Genomic DNA, 16,479 nt, shown 5'->3' with positions numbered 1-16,479 from the left:
TTGTCAGAAACATTGGTGCAAACTGATTCCATTATCAATTTTAAAAAGGAGTGTTGAGGATGAGGAACTAAAAGCAGGATTGTGGAACTGAACACAACAATTCTTTCGCAGGCCTATGTCTTGGTCTGAATAATGAGCTGTCCAGGCAGAAAGGTCCTGCGCTCTGTCCTAGTGTTTGTGCTTGATTTCTGAGGCATTACCAGTTGACTGCAGGTTTTTCTGTTATAATGTGCATTTTGTTAATGTGAATTCGCTGTAATGTGATTGATGAATTGGGGCTCTACAGCGCAAACTTTTAAAATGTGTGTTGGCTGTAACTCGATTACAGCACCATAACTTCAAGCGTTGTTTCTGAAGCATGATTTTTCTGTAACACGGGGTTGCACAGGTACGCAATCATCACTGAAGCCGAGTGTAGACACAATGTAGCTCATTCATCAACAAGGGCCATGGTGGAGCAGACAGTAGCCCTCCCCCGGATGAGATTCCAATGCTTGGATTGGTCTGGAGGGGGTGTCTTGTAGTACCATCTGGACAGAAAGTGCTGTATTATCCTGGCATGCTGCACTCTAAACAACTGGAGCAGACAAAGAGGAAGTGTGATGGTGCTGGAGAGTTGGGAAAGTGGCAGCAGCCTTCCGAGGAGGAAGATGAGGACATTGAGCAGGAGGAACATCACCTTTACTCTGTTAGAGCTCTGCAGCATGGGCACAACAAGCCAGTTGAGACTTATGTGACACTTGATTCCAGTAAATGAGAGGTGGGTGCATTGGTCATTCACTGAGTAAATTTTTGGGTGCTCGAAAGGTAAGCAGTCTGTTTTGTTCCGAGAGATAATGGGGCTTCAGTTTGTTTATTGATCATTTCTGTTGTTGCTGTATAAAAGTGAATGTCTTGAAATGGTTGAAGGCTTCCCTATATGAGATTGATCTCACAGTGAACAATGCTGACAATTTGGGCTACACTGGGCATTGGGATAAAAGTAGCATGATTTAGACAGGGTTGTTAAATGGGATGGGGTTAAGGGTGGATAAGTTGAAGGCTTGGAATCTAAATAGCAACAGATGTGAGACTGTGCACTTGTACGTACAATGGAGTATCAGTCCTGTCACCAATGTGCCTTGGGAAGCATTGGGTTAGTAGTTACTCTCCCACTATGTGTATGATGAAAGTCAGCTCTGGACTTCCAGTGCTTAACTGGATGCACAGATACGCATCAAACATCACAACATGGCCACAGATCCTAGAACATCCTGGCAGTCGCAAGTACTTCCACCTATGGTGGGTGGGAGATGACAACAAGCAGGGCTCCATATATGTCTGGTGCTTAGATAGTGCAAGAAGGTCTAGTGGAGAGAAGCCTTCCATGAACTTTGTCAGAAGTGACACTTAGCCAACTTCTGATAAGATTCAAGCCCTTAATTCCATCTGCTCTTTCAATCCATTAAGTTGTCTTCAGTACCTCAACTAAATCTGTCCTTAATCTTCATATCCAATGGTTTGGAACCTAATCAATGTAAGTTGCCTTCATAAGTTAATTGTTTAAGCCCCTGAATTATTCAGTGATATTACGCAAAGCACATGCCATAAAGCAAAGGAAAATGATGGACAGGAAAAGACTTACTGGTGCATCCAGATTGTCCCGTACAGGAGAGTGACTTTGTTAAACGATTACTTCTAGAGTCTGTTTCACAAAGTTCATTGTAAAATCCACACACAGGGGAGTCTTCGACTGGAGTTTTTCTAGGCCATGAAATATTAATAAATTCCTTAGTTGTGCTGTAAAAGTGAGAAAGAGGAAATATTCATTCAATGATTCATTTTATACATTTACTAGAAGTAAACACATTGTCTGTGCCAAGGAAGACTCCTGTTGTTGGTATACATTCTACCTAACATTCTAGTTTTCAAGAGAATAATTTTGTCTACATATTGTGTATAGTAAAATTCTGTGCTCCTTATAAATGTGTTCATGATTTTACTCATAATTACTATCTCTCCAGTTCCATTTGATGACCTATTGTTACTTACAAAATCTTAACATTGTTACATAATTGAATAGAAATGTATTTTATAAAAATGTTACAACAAGGTATCAGACTGCGACTGTGCAAATTATTGCAATTTTTAAGAAGATATTTTTGTGAATTTTATCATATATTAACATTATGATTTTAAAACACAATTGTATCTTGAAATGTAATGTGACCAGAATGATGCATAGTTCTTACCCCAAATGTGAAGTAAATTTAGCAAATACTTTTTCGTGAGCCTTTAGAGGAAGGAGATTTTCATCATTTCATGACTGCATGAAAATGAAGTTATGAAGCACTACAGTATTCAATGACCTAATAATAACCTGCTCAGTAGAACCTACCTTATTGATTTTCTGTAACTGTCATAGTGAAGAACAGGAACAAACTTTGTGATGTTCTCATACAATTGTAGGTCATAGACAGAATAATCCAAATGTTGTAGTCCAGAACTATCAATATCCACTGGGCCAGTTATACCTATTAAGAGAAAGGTAGTGTTTCTGCTCAACTTATATATAGCTTTGAGTAGTACAAGAGGGTCAAGGGATGTTTGCGCTTTTCATATGGGCTGCTTGTCCTCTACGTACAAAAAAGTTACAGTCTTCATAACTTTTACAATATCTATAATAATATTGTTGTAATTAAAAGCAAGCAAACATTAATTTCTGTAAATTTAACTAGATTTGGTGGTAAATTACTGGCATCTGCTATTAGATAGAACTTTTCTGGAGAGACTGAACTGAAAGTGTCAGCCTTGATTCCCTTCTCCAAAACATAGAGTTTCAGAGCAGCTAAGTACTCTGTCTTTCCTTCCCATTGAGTGCTGGCCTGCAAAAGGCCTGTAAATGATCTATTGCAGTTTCAATACTCCCATTTGACTAGTTTTCTTTCACATGGCTATATTGGGCTTACAGTTACTATAACAGGGCAACTAACTGATGTCTTTGCAAGTTTAGTTTAATTTGTGTACCAAGTTGCTGAGAATCTGAGTTGATTCAGGGTAGGCAATCAATCAACTTGGAAGCTTGAGAAAGATACAATGCAAGGACTGAAAAGAAAGTGTCAATTAGAGTGAATGAATGTAATGTCAAATGAGGTTTAATAAGTGTAATACACGAAAAGGAAAGAACAATAAGTTTAAGAAAGATAATAAACAGACTATTTGCCTTTGTTTGAATCATGTGAACATCATCCTTTCTTGGCTAGCTGTTGGATATTTTGAAATTAACTATATCATTAATGAGAAGGAAATAAAATTAACATAAGTTCTCCTACTCCAATTGTGCTTCCTGCTGCTTGAGCACTACAGATTGGCAAACATGATAGTTGGAGGAAAGATGATAGCTGAGACTACCCTACACTTCCAGCTGGAGTAGGAATGTGGTTGCAAATAGCTTTTAGGCAGGAAAATTGCAGGAAACAGAGTATAAATAAACATATAAACTGCCATACATTATTCATTTTGTAAAAGGCAATACTGCAACATGATCACATAAGGGGATAGATTTGTGTGGAGGTGGACCCCATTAATTATACAATTGTGCACTATTTTTATAATTTTTGCACATTAGTCAAAAACTCTACTTCTCTCAGGACAATGTTATTCTTCTACAGTTTGTGCACCAATATCTGACAAAATGCATCTTGTTGTTTTCAAATAAAAAAGTACCTTCTGGATGGTTTCCACCAAAGCATTTTGGTAAATTTTCTTTACTACATGATGGATTCAGAGGGCTATAATGTCAAACTGCCAGCCGACCTTCCATCACCAATAGACAAAGGACACAGGAGCAGAAGTAGGCCATTCAGCCCTTTAATTCTGCTCAATGAGATCATGACTAATATTACAGTCCTCAGCTCCATTTACCCGCCTTTATCCCCATAATCCTTGTTTACATTACTGAATGAAAATCTGTCTATCTCAGCCTTGAATATCCCCAGCCTCGACAGCAGTAAAGAATGCACAACCCTGAGAGAAAAAAAATACTCCTCATCTCAGTTTTAAACGTGTGATCCCTTATTCTGAAATTATGCGCTTTGGTCTTAGAGTCCTCTACAAGGGGAAATAATCTTTCCCCACCTACTCTGTCAAGTCCTTTAAGAATCTTCAATAATGTCACCTCTGATTTTTCTATATTTCTATGAGAACAAGACCATTCTACACAACCTCTACTCCTAAGACAGTTCCTCAATACTTGGTATCAGCTGAGTGAACCTGAATTTGACTGCCTCCCCCAATGCCAATATACCCTTTTCCTGGATAAGGGGCTGTTCTCAGTATTCCTGCTGTGGCCTGACTAGTGCCCAGTACAGTTTTAGTAAAACTTCCCTCCTTTTATATTCTATTCCATTTGAAATAAAGGCCAATATTCTGCTTGCCTTCCTTATTACCTGCTGATATTTGGATGCCAGCTTTTTATGATTCACAGACAAGGACGTCCAAATCCCTCTGTCCTGTACTTTTCTACAGTCTTCTCCCATATAAATAAAATGGAATATCCTTTATAGGATATCCTTTATTATTATGTGTGTTCCATTGTAGAACTACAGTCAAAAGCTTTTACAATGTCTGTATCTTATGGCGCCATCTTAGGTACAAGTATCAAGGTACGAACCTTGAATACAAAAAGAGGAATAATAATTTGTTGCACTATTTTACAGAATTTTAAAAAATAAGTTTGGAATAAGACATCATTAAAGGATTAACATTACAGCCAGTTAAAAAAAATTCAAATAAATACTATATTGTAGAGGCTCAGCACAGGGCCACCACACATGGTCTGACCGCTTGCACCAGACACCAGACCAACAGTCGTCCCCGCTCCACTCTAAGCCTCCAGTCCACTCTGTACTGGCACTCAGCTGCTCCAAGGTAAGTTCCAGGAATGCCTCTCCTGCACTGGTCCCTGTCTGTGTGCTACTCCAAGGCTGCTTCACCATGTGCTGCTCCAGGGCTCGCAGCGCACTCATTGCTCCAGGACTCACTCCCCACGCGCTGCTCCGGGACTCACTCCCCCCACACTGCTCCAGGACTCATCCCCATGCACTGCTCCAGGACTCACCCCCCACACACTGCTCCAGGGCTCACTCCCCACACACTGCTCCAGGACACACTCCCCACGCACTGCTCCAGGACTCACTCCCCATGCACTGCTCCAGGACTCACTCCCCACACACTGCTCCAGGGCTCACTCCCCATGCGCTGCTCCAGGACTTATTCCCCACGCACTGCGCCAGGACTCACTCCCCACGCACTGCTCCAGGACTCACTCCTCACACACTGCCTCAGGACTCACTCCCCACACACTGCTCCAGGGCTCGCAGCCCATGCTGCTCTGGGCTTAACTCCCCATGGACTGCGCCAGAGCTGGTTTCTCACACGCTGCTCCAGAGCTCACAGCCCACGTGTTACTCCAGAGACTCTGTTCTTCCTGCCAAAATGCGTAACCTCACATTTCTCCACATTATATTCCATCTGTCAAGTTTTTCCACATTCACATTACCTGTCTGTATCACTCTGCAGACTCTTTGCGTTATGCCTTCTCACCTTTTTTTGTGTTATCTGCAAACTTGGCGATAGTAAATTCATTTTCCTCATTCAAATCATTGAGATGTATTGTAAATAATTGTGGTCCCAGCAATAATCCCTGTGGCACACTACCAATTACAAGTTGCCAGTCTGGAAATGTTTCCCTCATCCCAATTCTCTGTCGTCTATCTGTTAGTCAATCCTCTATTCATACTGATAGACGTCCTCCAACATCATGGGGTCTTACTTTATTAAGTAGTCTAATGTGTAGCGTATTAGCAAACGTTTTCTGAGAATTGAAACATACTACATCCCCTCCTTCCCTTTATCTATCCAGTTTATCATCTCCTCAAAGAATTCTAATATCTTTCATGAAGCTGTGCTGATTCTGCTTGATCACATTACACATTAAATGTTCTGCTATTACATCCTTTATATTACACTCTAACAGACATTAAGCAAACTGGTCTATAGTTATGTATTGTTTTGTCTATTTAAATAAGGATGATACACTGGCAGTTTTCCAATTCTCTGGGAATTTTCCTGAAGTTAAGGATTCCAGGAAGATTTCTATCAGTGTATCTACTATCTTTGTAGCTACTTCTTTTAATGTGCAGGGGACTTGTCAGTCTTTAGCCCCGTTAGTTTCCCTAGCATTTGTTCTCTAGTGATGACTATTGTAGTTATTTCCTGGACACATTCTGTGGAATCTCAGCTAGGCTACGAATAAGATTGTTTGTTTGAAGGCAGAGTATCTACAAGTGAAAGAAAAGGCTATTCTGTTCTCTGGCCTATAATTGAGTACTGTGCTAGCTGCTGCATTTTAATCCATGATCATTCACTTCCCTTCCAGAGCGTGAGAAAGAGGAACGGCAATGAACTGTCACAATGAGGGGCGAATAAAATGGATATAAAACAGTTTGTTCTTTCAAAGAGCTTCAAAGACAATGGCATAGGAAAATTCCTAATTAGAAGTTTTAGTAGGAGCAAATTATTGCAGATGCTGGAATCTGTACTGTAAACTAAAAGTGATCATCTCTGATGAAGAGTTTCTCTCCTTGGATGCTGCCTGATCCACTGTAACCTCCAGCACTTCTTGTTAAAAGTTTTAGTAATTTATACAATTATCACAAAGGATTATTTATTGAATGCACACCAGTACACTGGCATTCTAATACTCTTGAAATAATAAAAGATTTACTGATTTTTAAAAAATTCTGTCAGGGATGAGGATATAGCTGGCTCTGTCAGCGTTTATTGTCCATCCCTAAATAGCCTGAAGAAGGTGGTGGAGAGCTGTCTTCTTGAATTGTTACAGTTCCTTGTGGTCTCAGTGCTGCATCAATGAAGTCATACAATACGTTTGAAAGGGATTAAAACATCATTTTTAGGGCCAATTTTAACTTGTTCTGCCTTATGTCCCTGTGGTGTTAATAGTAAGAGATTATCTGAAGACCAATAAATAAGAAGGAAGCTGATTAATTAAATTCTGTTGCAATTGGCCCTGTTTTCAATTACTAATAGTAATCGAACAGCAAAGTGACGACAAGTAAAGAAAGCCTGAGGTACAATCTTCTGTTACATACCATAAAATCGCCCTTTGCTGAAACCTTTCAAATTCTTAATAAGTGCTCTTCCATCAAATGGGTTCTTTCCTGCTTTTAACATTTTGTGAACACCCATGGCATACAGTATTACTGCATCATGAAGATAAGCTGCATAGGAGCTCACCTGCATTATACCAGATAAACATAGATTAAACTCAAAATTGTCTTAAAATTCAATTGCTAAACTAATGTGTCCTTTTTATTTCTTCATCTAAATCCACTGCTTGATCTAATTAATTTGGTGCATTATCTTTTTAATAATATCACAGTATACATCTTAAAGCAAGATTTACATGAAAGACATGAGAATGAATGGGATAGAATGAAGGCATTTGCTCCATTATGTCTCTGCCAACCCAAAATCTAATCCAAATCTACTTTCTGTTTTTAACTTTTTTTTAATGCTTTCATATCCTTATTGTCTTATATAAAACACTTGCCTGTTCATCTCTTAATTCATTCAGACTGGGGCATTTTTGCATCTTGCCTTGTTTTGAATTGATCAGGATTACCTCTCATTTGACACAATTCGTTCTTCTGAGCTTATCCAGTTATTGCTGTAGAAAAGTACTCAGCGTATTGCTTTCAGTCTTCAAAGGCATCGGTCAGTAGATAGGTGTCACTGTTGCAACACTGAGCCTCATGAAACCTTGAACATGTTTTCTGCTTTGTTCAATTCTGTCTAATAATAATGATTATTTAGATAACTTAACAATAACAATTATTTTCTATATAACTTTTCTTTGACGGGCAAACTTCATGTCAAGGTCTTGTCACTTGAATGGCATGAACCATTCATTTAGATTCTCCTGCTTGAATTCCACAAACCTTCACTTTTATTTCCTGTTATCAAATAGGAAAAAATGCCTGAATTTGAACATAAAATCCCAGATAATGCTTTGATATATTTATCCTAACTTTTCAAAGGTCAATTTTATTTCTAAATTTTTTTTCTTTCATGGGCACCAAGTGGGTGTTGCTGGCATGGCTTGGCCAACACTCATTGTCATCTCTAATTGCTGTTGAACTGAAAGGCTTGCTCAGCCATTTCTGTGAGCAGTTAAGAGTCAACCAGCTTAGGACTCGCACTGTGGCCAAGCCCAATGAGGATGGCAGATTTCCTTCTCTGTAGGGCGTAAGTGAACCAGGTGGGTTTTTAAGGTAATCAACGATAGCTTCATTACTGAGACTAGCTTGGTATTCCCAATTTATTAAATGAAATGCAAATTCATCAAGCTACTATAATAAGATTTGAACCCAAGTCCCAAAAGCATTAGCCTAGTTCCTTGATTACTAGCCTAGTGAAAGTACCATTATGTCACCATCTCCCTCAAGCATAGCACAACTGGCTGTCATATAGTATATTTTTTACTGCATAGGATGTAATATTAGACCTATGCTCTTCACAATGCAACTATTATGGCAGGTTTTCCCAGATCACTATCCCGACTGAAGTATCCATTCTTATGACTAAAGAGAGTATAACATAGGAGCTCACATACCATGCTCATTTTCCAATGTTTTCATTGGTACACCTGGAGGTGTTTTATCCATTAAACAAAACCACAGAATTATTACAGTGTAGGAGGAGGCCATTCAGTCCATCATATCTGCACTGGCTCTCCAAATAATCATTTACTATTATTAAAGAATGACAACATGATTCTAGCAACATAAGCAAGTTCTCTTATAAACCTCTTTTTCTGAAGCCAAATCACTGTAAAAAGGGGCTCCTTTTAATCGTTGGTACACTTCTTGTAAAAAATTGAAGTAGCCATGTTCAGAATATGACTTCAGTCCAATCAGGAATACCGATTTGTACAGGTTCAAGGCAATTGAATCTTTCCCATCCACTAAAGCAGATTTCCAAAGATAATCCTGTGGAGAAGATGAACAAGATTGAAGCAATATAAGTTGTTTTCATAAGGTCTTATGGATCTTTTCTGGTACTAAGGGGTGGAATTGGGATATTCTGGATGAACCTCAATACTGTTACTCTCCTTTCATCTATGCTGTAGTCTACTAAAACTTGGGATGAATAGCACCACAGATGTGTGATATGTTGAGCTGCATTTTGTTTTAGTTAATTCATTCTAGATGTCCATGTTTCTTTTTATAACTCATGAGTAAAGGACAGTCCAAGCAAGAAGTGAACAAGAAATATTTATTGTTGCAAAACAAAACCTCTGAATTGCATGCTATAAATTCTTCCTTATTCTCTCTTTATCCTGCAACCTATTGTTTTCCATTTCTTTCTTTAGGTGGATTATTGTTGTTGATATTGTTTGTATACCTCCAGCTATTAATGCAAAAGGCTCTGGATTGTAGCTTAAGGTTGGTGTCTCAACCTGAGTGTTCAGGAATGACATGCTGGGAGACATGCAAAACATTCGATTTCTAATCTATCTGTCTGTGAAGCAAACAGAAGCAAAAAAGCATCACTTATATTCCCTTATTCCCCAGGTTTGTCACTGACAACAAAAAAAACACTGTGACTTTCACCACTCCTCTGAACTTGTTACAAGTGTTGCTGTGAATAGCCTAGACCGTTTCTGGTCTTTGAAGCATCAAAATACTTGAACATTTATGGGCAATATATCAGCCATCCTGCCAGAAATATAAGCACACAGCATTCTCCTCTGGATTTACCTTGTTAATGTAACAAAATACGTGAATATTTGTGAGAATGTGGGAACACAATCAGTTCCAGAAATAATAGATCACAGGAAAGAGGAACTTGCAGTGTGGCAGAATTGTGTAAACAGGAAATCAAATTAGATAAATAACTTAATTAAGTCAGCAAGGTGTTAAAACTCATGTGCTGATATCACGCAGAGTGATTTATGGGTGCACATTTTTAAGTAATCAAAGCTTTGTTATAATTTTTTAAGCCATGGAATGCTTGATCATACTATTGGAAGGAAATCTCTAAGTAGATGGCCTCAGAATATTATTTACTAGCCAACAGCCACATGACTGTCTGATTATGTTACGTCATAGTTATGGAAAAAGTTTGATATTGGATTATATTGTCAAATTGTTACTCTGTTCCAGCAGTCTGGTGTACACCTCTCTCATTTTAATTTCCAACCCTGAAGTATTTATTAATGTGTCCACAAAATCCAAGCATTAAAAAAAAATCAAGGAAGGCATTATCTTCTAGAATTCAGCATCACAAGTTATTGTGATCATTTTTTTTAGCTCACTACTCTTCACTATTTGTTCAAGGTGGCAATCCAATTAAGCACTATCAGTATTGAATTACATTATGTAATAGGAATGAGTTGCAAAACATTACTTTTCATGCATAATTGACATGTAGTTTACCTGCCAATTCTATAGAAGATCAAAATACTGTTATCAACACATACACATTGTCAACTTATGAGGTTCTACTAGGACTAGTCAGTTGACTCTATGCTGTGAGTAATGGATTTTGTCAAACAAATATTCACCTTCTTTTAAAAGGTTAATTGTAAAAAATATGTTTTAAAAATATACTCACCACACTATTACTCACCTCATAAAGTTGCAATATAAAAAACACATATTCTCCACTTGTTATTCCAAGCTGTTGAGCTTCTGACATTATTGATCCTACCACCTTAGGAGTACAAATTAAAATGACAACTGAAAAATAAACATTGAACAGTGTTACTGACTTAAAACATAATGAAGGATCTACGATATGATTATAGCGGTTTTACTGCTCATTATGTGATAACATTTGTCTTTATGCGTGCACACTCAGTATAGGTGTAAACATCTCTAATCAATAACTTATTGATTGTGTGGTGTTGCTGAAAAAAGTAAAATTATTTAAATACAATCTATGTCTTTGAACTAGTGATCCAAATACCAAGGCTGTTGCTCTGGATACACAACTTCATTTTCCATCACTGTGGCTGGTAGAATTTAAATTCAATTTAATTTAGAGCAGGGATGTATTGCTGAGTCTGTATTAGGTTCAGATCAGAACACATTTGGAATACTGTGTGTAGTTTTGGGCCCTGTATCTAAGGAAAGATGTGCAGGCGTTGCAGAGGATCCAGTTGAGATTTATAAGAATGATCCCGGAGATGAAGGGCTTGTCCTATAATGAGTGGTTGAGGACTCAGCATCTGTACTTGATGAAGTTTAGAAGTTCGAGGGGTATTTGTTTGAAACTTACAGAATACTGAGAGGCCTGCTTTGAGTGGACCTGGAGAAGGTGTTTCCACTCGGGGGAGAGACTAGGATCTGAGGGCTCAGATTAGATTGCATACAGTGTGGAAACAGGCCCCTCAGCCCAATAAATCCACACCAACCCTCCGAAGAGCAACCCACCCAGACCCATTCCCCTACACCTAACATTACAGGCAATTTAACATGGCCAATTCACCTAACCTGCACATCTTTGTGACTGTGGGAGAAAACCGGAACACTCGGAGGAAACCCACGTAGACACGGGGAGAATAAGGCGGGAATTGAACCCGGGTCTCTGGTGCTATGAGGCAGCAGTGCTAACCACTGTGCCACCACGCCATCCATAGACTCTTTAGAACTGAGATGAGGGGAGTTTCTTCAGCGAGAAGGTGATGAATCTGTGGTATTCATTATCACAGAAGGTCAAGTCATTGAGTGTATTTAAAACAGAGGCAGATGGGTTCTTGATTAGTATGGGGATCAAAAGTTATGGGGAGAAGGCAGGAGAATGGGATTGAGAAACATATCAGCCATGACTAACTGGCAGAGCAGACTCAATGGGTCAAATGGCCTAACTTTGCTCCAAATCTTATGCTTTATGATCTAATTCAATCATTAATGAGCTAAACCTATTATATATTCTTGAAGGTCAGACAACCATTAGATTGTTATAACAGCTTTGCTTCAGTTTGATTGGGAGCATTGATTTCTGGTTTCTGCTATCAATTTCATAATGTTTGTTTAGAGAAAATGAAATGGTTTCAACTGCCTTGCCATTTGAGCTATTGTAATCTAAAGTGGTCTAGATGGCTGACACTTCTATTGTCCTGAAAGCAGTTTTTTAAACATAGTGAGAGTCATGAATTAAATCACCTTTGTTTACACATCCTACTGGCACTGTCGGAATCTGCCCCATGTACAGTAGATCATTAGGGACGGAAATGCCATAATTGGTATGAGACACCATAAAGGGTACAGGTTTGAGATTACTATGAAGGACTCTCCTTCTCAACCTCTTCCCTCGCCTGAGGTCTGATGGCCCTCAGGTTAAATCACCACCGTCACTTCTCTCTAATGAGAGAGCAGCCCCTATGATCTGTTAAGACTATGGTGACACAATGCAAAAATACAATTTTGGGGCACACATTGCCATTACAGGCCATGGGCATTTTTGAGATGGATATAATGGCATGGAAAACATCAAGAGGACTTCTTGAGCTTAACTTTTAAAATGTTTTCTCATTCACCACCTTAAACAATCACTCCCTCCACCAACAATGCACACTGACAGCACTGTATACCATCTACAAGGTGCACTGCAATTCTCCTCTGACAGCACCTTCCTAACCTGAGACTTTTACCACCTAAAGGAACATGAGCAGCAGGTGCTTTGGAATACCACTACCTATAAGCTCTTCTCAAATCTACATAACATCCTGTTTTGGAACTATATCAGCATTCCTTTAATGTCAACAGGTCAAAATCCTGGAATTCCCTTCCTAACAGGACTCTGGGTGATGGCCTACAGCTGATCAAGAAGATGACTCACCATTACCTTCTCAAGAGCAATGGGGATGGATAAAAAATGCCTATCAATAATGACCATATTCCACAAGTAAATAAAAAAAAGGTGAAATAAGAGATAGTTGCTTATTTTGGTATTTCAAAGGCTCTTAATGCACAATTCTTTTTACTTGTTTGCGCATGAAATTTAATATCATCAAACACAGAATTGTTTTATCTTGCTTTTGTGCTCAGAGCAATATAATCCAACAAACCTCATGTTCTTGTATCAAAAACAACTTTTTTTTAACTCAACAACATAACACATTTAAAGCAAAAGATTACTCTGTACATACTGGCACTAAGGAAGATGTTTGTGGAACTTCGAGATCAGCTCTGGGACTCTTCTGCAGTTGGTCTTCGAGGTAGTGTCCTCAGCTCAAACCTTTTCAACTGCTTTGTCAAAGGTCATCCCTCCATTATAAGGTCAGATGTGGTGATATTTGTTGATGATTGTGAAATATTCAGCATCATTTGTGACTCCACAGATAAAGAAGTAGTCCATGTTCAAATGCAGCAAGACCTGGACAATATCCAGGTTTGAGCTGACAAGTAGCAAATAACATTTGCATCCCACAAGTGCTAGGCAATGACCATATCCCACAACAGAAAATCTAACCATCACCGCTTGAAATTCAATAGAATTACAATCGAAGAATCTCCCACTATCTACAACCTGAATTTATCATTGATCAGAAACTGAACTGGACTAGCCATGTTAATACAGTGGCTATAATAGTAGGTCAGAAACTAGGAATCCTGTAGTGCATAACTCACCTGCTGACTCCCCGAAAACTGTCCACCATCCACAAAGCACAAATCAAGAGTTAGATGGTATACCCCTTGCTCACCTGGATGAATGCAGCTGCAACAACATTCAAGAAGTTCAACACTATCTAGAACACAGCAGCCTGCTTGATTGGCAGCACATACACAAACATTCACACTCTCTAACAACATTGCGGAATGACCTTCCCCAGATGGAGTATAGCAGATCAAGAAGGCAGCTCATCACCACTTTCTCAAAGGCAACTAATGCTGGCTCTCATATTTCAAGTCCAACGTGACTTTTCTTCACAACAAAAGAGTCACATTGGACTCAAATTGTAAACTGCTTCTCTTTCCACAGATGTTGACAAAACTGTTGATTTCTCCAACATTTTCTGTATAATTTCAGATCTCCAATATTCACAGTATCTTACTGTCAGGATTTTAAGTACAAATGTTTCAACCATTAATACGATAGTATACTGCTCAATGTTAATTGTGGTTTGGTTGTTAGCATCCTTCCTATTGAATTATAAGATTCATGGTTCAAATCCTGCTCTTGGGCTTGAGCTAGATCAGGACTTCCAGTACAGTACTGAGAGAGCATTGTACTCTCTGGGTGACATGTTTTGGATGAGCTGTCACACCAAGGCCCTATGGGCCTGTTTGAATGGATGAAAAAGACCCTATTGAAATCTAACACTTTTCTCTCAAAAAGAAATGTGGATAGAGAGTTAAAATACTCGAGAGTGAAACTGAAAGAATTCTGTTAGATAGGGCACTGAGAGATATGGAGAGAAGACAGATACATTAATCCTATGCAAATGAATGTTTCAAATCAGCCATCGTTTGGTGGAACGATCAAATAATCACAGTGGTTGGATGGTCCACTTTGAATTATGCATTTTAATATTGCGATCCGATTTCAATCCTCTTATAAGTCATTTGTGATATACAACTCTAAGACCATAAGAAATAGGTGTAGGCCATTCAATACTCTGCCATTCAATAAGATCAGAGATGACCCAACACTCACATTCGCTTCCCTGTCATTTGCCCATAACTCTTGATTCCTCACTGATAAAGCTTTTATCTCAGCCTTAAGTATAGACAAGGACTCTGTCCCCACAGCTCACCTTGGAAAGGAGTTCAACTCTCTGACAAGAATTTCCTCCTCATCTCAGTCTTAAACTGACTATTCACTAAAGATTTTGGACTGTTTTTCCAAGGTTTCTCAATAATAAAACAAGGCTAAAATACAAATATTGAACACAAATTAATCATGAATTTGTTTATTAAATTCTAAAAGACAAAATCAGAATGAAATAAAAAGGAAACAACCTTGCTCTTAAAAATGAAAACCTCTAATCATGATAGTCACCTTGAAAACTTGCACATTTGTTCAATATTCTCTATGCATTTATAGATAAATATATATATTTTTGCAACATATTACTTACTATAGAATGACCCTTAATGACATCAGAAGTACTGTTGATTAAGGAATTGCTGATTCAGTGGAGAAAAGCCACTGGCTCTTAACCTAATATGATGCAGTAACTTAGTGTGCAGCATCATGGCAGATATAAAGTGCTGGCAATTATATGTGGAATGGAATGTGATAATGCTTGACCCAGCTGGGATCCTTGAAAAGAGCAAAAGTGAATATTACAAAAGATAGCTCAGATCTCTAATGCCTGTGATCTCATAGGACTGGTGGTGAATGAAGTGCAAGACCTCCAAAAAGTTGGCAATGTCAAGCTTTGAAGCCACACTCAAACGTGGAGTGCTGTGAACAGCAACCTCCATCCTGGCTGGTACTCTTCAATTCTCCTGATCAACTCTAATCAAATTGAACTCCCCACATGCAGGCCCCAAACCCCTTCCTGGGAAAATTTGCCCAGTGATCTGCTTGTGCAATAAACTGGTCACACTTACTTCTAGCTACAGTGGCAATTTGCTTGAGATGTGCCCGATGAAGGGTTGAATTGCCTGTGTTATATTTGGCTTGAGCTGTGATGGTAAAGTTTATTTCCAATTTCTTCACCACAATTTCCCAGAGCTCATCAATTTTGTCCCATGTTGAATCACTGGCAGTCCCTCCAATAAGGGCAACATACTTCCAGCCAAAGAACTGCAATGTTTTAGTCAGGGCGTCGCTGATGATTTGCAATGGAGACAGCAGTTTTATGTAAGTGTCATACGCAAGGAAATGGTCTAATGCAGGTGGCTGGTCCACAAATCCAAAGATGGGGATGTTCCATTGAGAGGCGAATAAACCTGTAATCTAAAAACAGTAATTTGCAAGAATAGTCAACACACAAGTAGGTTATAGCAGTCTAATATAAGAACTAAATTGACATTAATCTTTCTTTTAGCTTTTTCATTTCAACAGTATTTGACTTCTTCAACTATTAATTTCTTTATCATTGCTTTAAATGTTCTCCTTTGCATGTGGACTCTTTTTCTAGTCATTCCTTTTTAATTTCTATTTTCTTCACCCCTTCATAACCATAATTTCCTCTCACTTCCCGTTTTCTTCATTTTTATTGTCTTCTGAAATTATTTTACTTTCTTAGATTAGATCACTTCCATTCTTTGTTCACCTGCTAAATGTCTTTCCTGTTTAAGGATCTTCACAAAAAACTTAAATGTTTCAGGAAATGTTCTCTAAAGTTATGTTTCATACTTTCAAGCAATTAAAAATAACACATCATAGCTGCTTCTTCCGAATGCAGTCTCACCTACCAGACCAAAATAATATATCAAGTTGACAGTCCACCTGAAACAA

General features: G+C 38.5%; 1 protein-coding gene across 1 annotated transcript in view; it reads right to left on the bottom strand.

Annotated features, from left to right (window-relative positions):
* Nucleotides 1-16,479, bottom strand: part of gucy2g (guanylate cyclase 2g) — a 72,196-nt gene that overhangs the window by 45,585 nt on the left and 10,132 nt on the right. Inside the window, exons 3-8 of the mRNA XM_087999262.1 lie at nucleotides 15,627-15,975; nucleotides 10,693-10,853; nucleotides 8,868-9,050; nucleotides 7,152-7,296; nucleotides 2,378-2,513; nucleotides 1,625-1,779 (exon numbers count right to left, since the gene is read on the bottom strand). Coding sequence (XP_087855388.1) covers nucleotides 1,625-1,779; nucleotides 2,378-2,513; nucleotides 7,152-7,296; nucleotides 8,868-9,050; nucleotides 10,693-10,853; nucleotides 15,627-15,975 — 1,129 coding nt within the window. The remainder of the gene's footprint in view (nucleotides 1-1,624; nucleotides 1,780-2,377; nucleotides 2,514-7,151; nucleotides 7,297-8,867; nucleotides 9,051-10,692; nucleotides 10,854-15,626; nucleotides 15,976-16,479) is intronic.

The sequence above is a fragment of the Chiloscyllium plagiosum genome, unplaced genomic scaffold (assembly GCF_037043375.1).
Source record: "Chiloscyllium plagiosum isolate Xiang-an unplaced genomic scaffold, Cpla_swu_hap1 HiC_scaffold_22, whole genome shotgun sequence".
NCBI classification, from domain to species: domain Eukaryota; kingdom Metazoa; phylum Chordata; class Chondrichthyes; order Orectolobiformes; family Hemiscylliidae; genus Chiloscyllium; species Chiloscyllium plagiosum.
This window is presented reverse-complemented; position numbering and strand designations above follow the sequence as displayed.